Here is a 5,316-nt window from a genome sequence, read left to right on the forward strand (position 1 = left end):
GTACGTTTTCCCAGTGTTATCCAATCTCACTGAGTGGGTAGTGCTATGACAACGGTGACTGGTCTTCTTGTTGCGAGCCCTGACCAAAAAGGGGCGCAGGCGGCTCGCACAGGACACTTGAAGGGGCAGCATCCATGGCGCTTTGGTAGGGATCCCAATTCAAAATCAATTTGTGAAAGGGAACGTCTCGGTTACGTATGTAACCCTCGTTCCCTGAAGGAGGGAACGTCTCTAAGCGAGATCCCAATTCGTCGGTCACCGATGTGACGTCTCCGTTCCCTCCTTCAGCGAACAAGGGTTACATGCGTAACCGAGACGTTAGCGTAGCAACATGCTAATATCGAAGTCTGTTAGTATAAATTGTTAATTAAATCCCCTGTAAGCAGCACACCTAGCAAAAAAGTATACTTCAAGTTAATTTAAGGTCAAATATATTTTCCAAGAATATTTAAGTATTCTAAAATCAAAGTACTAGTAGTATACTTGTAAAGTATACTGTTAGTTTACTAGCTATATACTTTTTAGTTTATGAAAGCACACTTTGAAGTATTCTTTAGGTAACCTACTAGTTTAATAGCTTTATACTGCAAGTATACCTGTAAGTTTTCTTAAAGTGAATTTAACATCATACTTACAGGGCCAGATTTATTAAACAGGGCAAATTGTATACTAAAAGTGTTCTCCCCTATCTTTAGTTTAATAGTAAGTAGGGATGTAACGATTACCGGTTTGACGATAAATCATGATAAAATTCCAGACGGTTAGTATTACCATTTCATATTTCAATTATCATTAAAACCGTATTAGATTACCGCGATTTGAACAATTCACGATAAATAAATACTGTCCACCATAAAGCACAGTTTTCAGTAACAGTCTCACGTGCACACAGCATGCAGAGTAGTTTCGTTTTGAGTGAAAACATGGCGTAAAAGCTGGGAAGTTTTAAAAGAGTGCCAAGGGAATTATACAAATGAATATATGAATGAATGAATTATATGAATGCACCTCTGAAGGTTCTGACTGTCTTTAGAAACGATTCGATGGCATTTTGTTTTCATCTTCACGAGTATACTAATAGCACACTTAAATTTCTTTTTTGTAAGAGACTACAAAATACAAAAGCATACCAGCAGCTAAAATGTATCCAGTGATAATACATTTACAATTTTACGTATTTTATTAAAAAATACATTCCTCCAAGACTAGTGCTAGACAGCTTTATCACTCATTACAGACATTCAGACCCCTGTACCAAGCATTAATTTAATTGTATTATTTTATCATGTTTTATTGTTTGAATCTTATTTGAAGTTGATCATTTATTTTTAGGTGTGTTCAGTTCTGTTCATGCGTGATCTCATATAAGAGCACCATGTGTGTCAGGGTTGGTAGAGCGTTCCAAATCAGTCACTTATGAGGTTTAATTTCAGTTAATATGCTCATGTGTTTAACGTGAAGAGTATGTCCAGTTTTTTTAAATGAAGAACCATCTTTAGTAAGCCTTGAAGAAATTTAAGAACCACACAAAATGTAGCTTTTCATCTGGCACCAGAGATTTTCAGTTTCTCTGGGGCTCTCTCAAAGAGAGATAGAGAGAAAAGGGGGGATTACAGTGAGCTAAATCTCTGGCATGCATTGAGTGCATAATCGCTAAGTGAGCACGGGTCCGGGGAGCAGATGTCACATGGTTGAGGGGGTAAAGACTCAGGAATTATGTGGGACAACTGCTACACCGTCCTAACTACATGAAGATGTGTCTTATATGAGAGAATGAGGGATATAGTAAGAGAAAAATACTGACACAGCAAGAGATATAGGGGATGCACAGCCATCTGAAGAAGGTGTCGTGAGAGAGAAATAAAGAGAAAGAGAGAGGGACAGAAATAAAGATTAAAAGGTATAGCCCATGAGGATTGTGAATTACTTCATGACAGGAACCTAAAGCCAAAACTTAATGGTAACTGATGAGAGAGAAAGAGACTCTAATCATAGAGAGAGCAATTATTTAAAGAACAATTATTGTCAATTTCTTGTAGAAGTCAATCCCAGAATGCACTGTATCAAGAAGCTTCAATGATGTTCATGAAGACATCATAAAAGTAATCCATATGAATCAACACACAAACATGAAGCACGTCAAATATGGTAAGTGCAAGCTCAATCGTGCTAGTTTGAAGTGTGAAAACCAAGCATGGTACACAAGAAAGTGTGAGCTTCTGTGAGAACCAGTGAGGTTTGTTCTCATATCTCAAGCAAGCACATCTGAGCTTCTGTTTAGCATAATTGATGAGTTATAAGTATGTGCATTGATCAATGTTTATTATATGTGAATAAAAGCTTAACATTTTGGTTGTGTGGACTTTCGACGGATGGACAAAAATGATGAGAGAATATTAAAAATATCTTCATTTGTGTTTCGAAGATGACTGAAAGTCTGTAAACTATAATTATGATGTTAAATTCCCTTAAAGAAATCTTACAGGTATACTTGCAGTACAAAAACTACTAGTTTACTTAAAGAATACTTCAAAGTGTGCTTTCATACACCAAAAAGTGGGCTAGACATAAATAGCTAGCAAACTAACAGTATTACAAGCAATGTTGGGTGTAACACATTGCAAGTAACGTGAGTTACGTAACAACGTGAGAGTGAGTAAATGTTGACAGAATTTTAATTTTTGTGTGAACTCTTCCTTTAATGATAAGAATCAGTAGTCTGGGAGTAAAGTTTTCATTTAGTGAGCGAGACCTAGGTTCAAATCTCTGCCTAATTTTTTTCAAATTCTTTTTTAATAGATTCAACCTTTTTGTCAGTGATCACTGTGAGTTTTGTTATTTAACTTCCCTATCTCACCTACACTTGACTACAGCATAACACAGGACGAGGATCATGTGACCTCCAATACTTTCCCTAATACTCGAATTTGTATCACTTTTCATTTGCATGAAGTTAAACATTTTGCAAATTTGTCGACCACAAATGACCACAAAACTCATGGTCACCACTGTTTGTGTTGCTGGAAATCTTATTATAAAAAACGGCTTTCAATCGCTTTGTTGTTGTATGTGTGAACTTCCGCTTATACAAGGCATGTATGCAGGTGGCAGCCAGCAAGATCATTTTTTGGAAAGGGGCTTCTGCAATGTGGCTTTAGAACAGTGGAACACTCTCTGATCCCATCTGAACCATCTCACAGTAAAGACAGAGGGAGACCAGCACTATACTTCAACTATTTAAAGGTAGCTGAAGATTTTTACTGGGCTTTGATTAAGTGACAGTAAAAGGCAAACTATGTGTTTAATATTGAATAGCTTTTGAGAAATTAAACCTAACATGAAATCAAATGGACCATTTACTCTTAATACATGTTCCTGGTTGTATTATAAATAATTAACTGAAGCAAATTACTCAAAAACAAATTTTATAACTAGCTCTTCCACTGAAACGAAGGCTATCGCTTAGTGTTAACTGATATCCATTCCAAATCCATTCCTCACAAATGTTTTAGTGAATTATGTCTCCATTCTTGTATGCATATCCCACTGAACTCACTACAATGAAGTGCAAACAGCAATTTACATTGACATTCACAAGTTCAAGATTACAAGTGTATTTCATTACAGACTCATCTGAAGCCAAAAACAAAATAGGAATAGGAAAAATGAATACAAAAAAGAGAAAAGGCAGTACCTTGATATGTTTGACTCCACAGCTCACTAGCTTGCTTTGCTGATACAGGTCCCATGATATGTCAAATATCTTTATGAAACAGAGGAAGACAATAACAGTATGATTTATTATATTAGTAGGTATTTTCAGAATTCAGTGACGTGTATGTTGCCTTCAAGCCCTTTTAAATACTGTAATTTCAAAATCATGGTTGGAATTATAAGGACGTGTTGGACAATTTCTCTATTTTTCATTTCCTAACAAAGACAGAAAGCTTGTTTAGCACTAGTGCACTCAAATGCAGTACAAATGAGAATGCAGGAAGGATGCATTAAATTGATCAAAAGTGACAGCAACAACATTTATAATGTTACAAAAGATTTCTATTTCAAATAAATGCTGTTCTTTTGAACTTTCTATTACAGTTTTTTACGATTGCTTACACACTAAAATTAAACTTTTCCAACAATTAGCAAAACCTTACACTCAAGGAGCAAAACACAAGGCTAGATTTGCACAACTGTAAGCACATTGTCAGCTTCACACTATTTGCAAAACATTACACACAGTGATTTGCAAAACACTAAACACACTTGTATACATCAGACACAGAAGTATATCATGATGTCACTTCCTTGCAATTCCAAAGCACTGACTGTCAAATTACCACACCTATGAGCCAATCTGTTAAACACAGCCATCAGGTGCACAAACACATGATTGCTAAATTGTATTCAAAATTGTGCTTAAGCAATCGTAAAAAACTGTAATCAAAGAATCTTGAAACAAATGTATCATGGTTTTCATAAAAATATTAAGCAGCACAGCTGTTTTCAAACATTGATAATGATAAATGTTTCTTGAGAAGCAAATCAGACTGTTAGACTGATTTCTGAAGGATCATGTGACACTGAAGACTGGAGTAATGATGCTGAAAATTCTGTAATTTTATAATGAAGTACTATTTAATATGTCTGAACTACTTGTGTGTGTTACAGAGCCAGAGGAATCAGTAAAGAAAATGAAAGACAAAGTCAGGGAAAGTGTGTGCAAATGTGTGTTTTGGCCCCAAGGATGTGCCATCTTTAGTTGCAGTGTTAATTTATGCTAAATTAAATTAATTTCAGTGCATCCCCAGATTCCCTGAATCTAAGCCTTCCTTGCTAACATGATTATGGCTGTCTGTTTGCAATGTATGATTGTAACATATGAGTTACTCTGTGTAGCCTGACTGAAACTAAAGGACCGAAGAAAGTCCACTAGATAATGAGAGGACAGAAGAAACATTGCACTGCCTGTCTGCCGTTTCTAATGGGGTGTGTGTGTGTGTGTGTGTATGTTTGTTTGTTTGTGTGTGTGTGTGTGTGTGTGTGTGTTTACCTACTTAACCATATTTTGGGGACAAATTTGTATCCAAAAGTGAGCTAAACCTGACAAAATCTCCAAAAACCTCCCTTTGGGGACGTCCTCATTTGTAAAACCGGTATAAAAATAAAGTAAACAAGTAAAGTTAAATTGTAAAAAAGTTTCCTGTAAGGGGTAGGTTTAGGTGTAGGGTTGGTGTAGGGCAATAGAATATAGAGTTTTTACAGTATAAAAACCATTACGCCTATGGAATGTCCCCATTTAGATAGCTAAGTAAA

The 5,316-nt window shown here is 35.9% G+C and overlaps 1 protein-coding gene across 1 annotated transcript in view; it reads right to left on the bottom strand.

The window, feature by feature from the left end:
• eml5 (EMAP like 5) overlaps positions 1-5,316 on the bottom strand; it is a 119,874-nt gene that overhangs the window by 67,292 nt on the left and 47,266 nt on the right. The window contains exon 3 of the mRNA XM_016543946.1: positions 3,695-3,763. Coding sequence (XP_016399432.1) covers positions 3,695-3,763 — 69 coding nt within the window. The remainder of the gene's footprint in view (positions 1-3,694; positions 3,764-5,316) is intronic.

Source organism: Sinocyclocheilus rhinocerous, unplaced genomic scaffold, assembly GCF_001515625.1.
Source record: "Sinocyclocheilus rhinocerous isolate Xijiao unplaced genomic scaffold, SAMN03320098_v1.1 scaffold1635, whole genome shotgun sequence".
Taxonomy (NCBI): Eukaryota; Metazoa; Chordata; class Actinopteri; order Cypriniformes; family Cyprinidae; genus Sinocyclocheilus; species Sinocyclocheilus rhinocerous.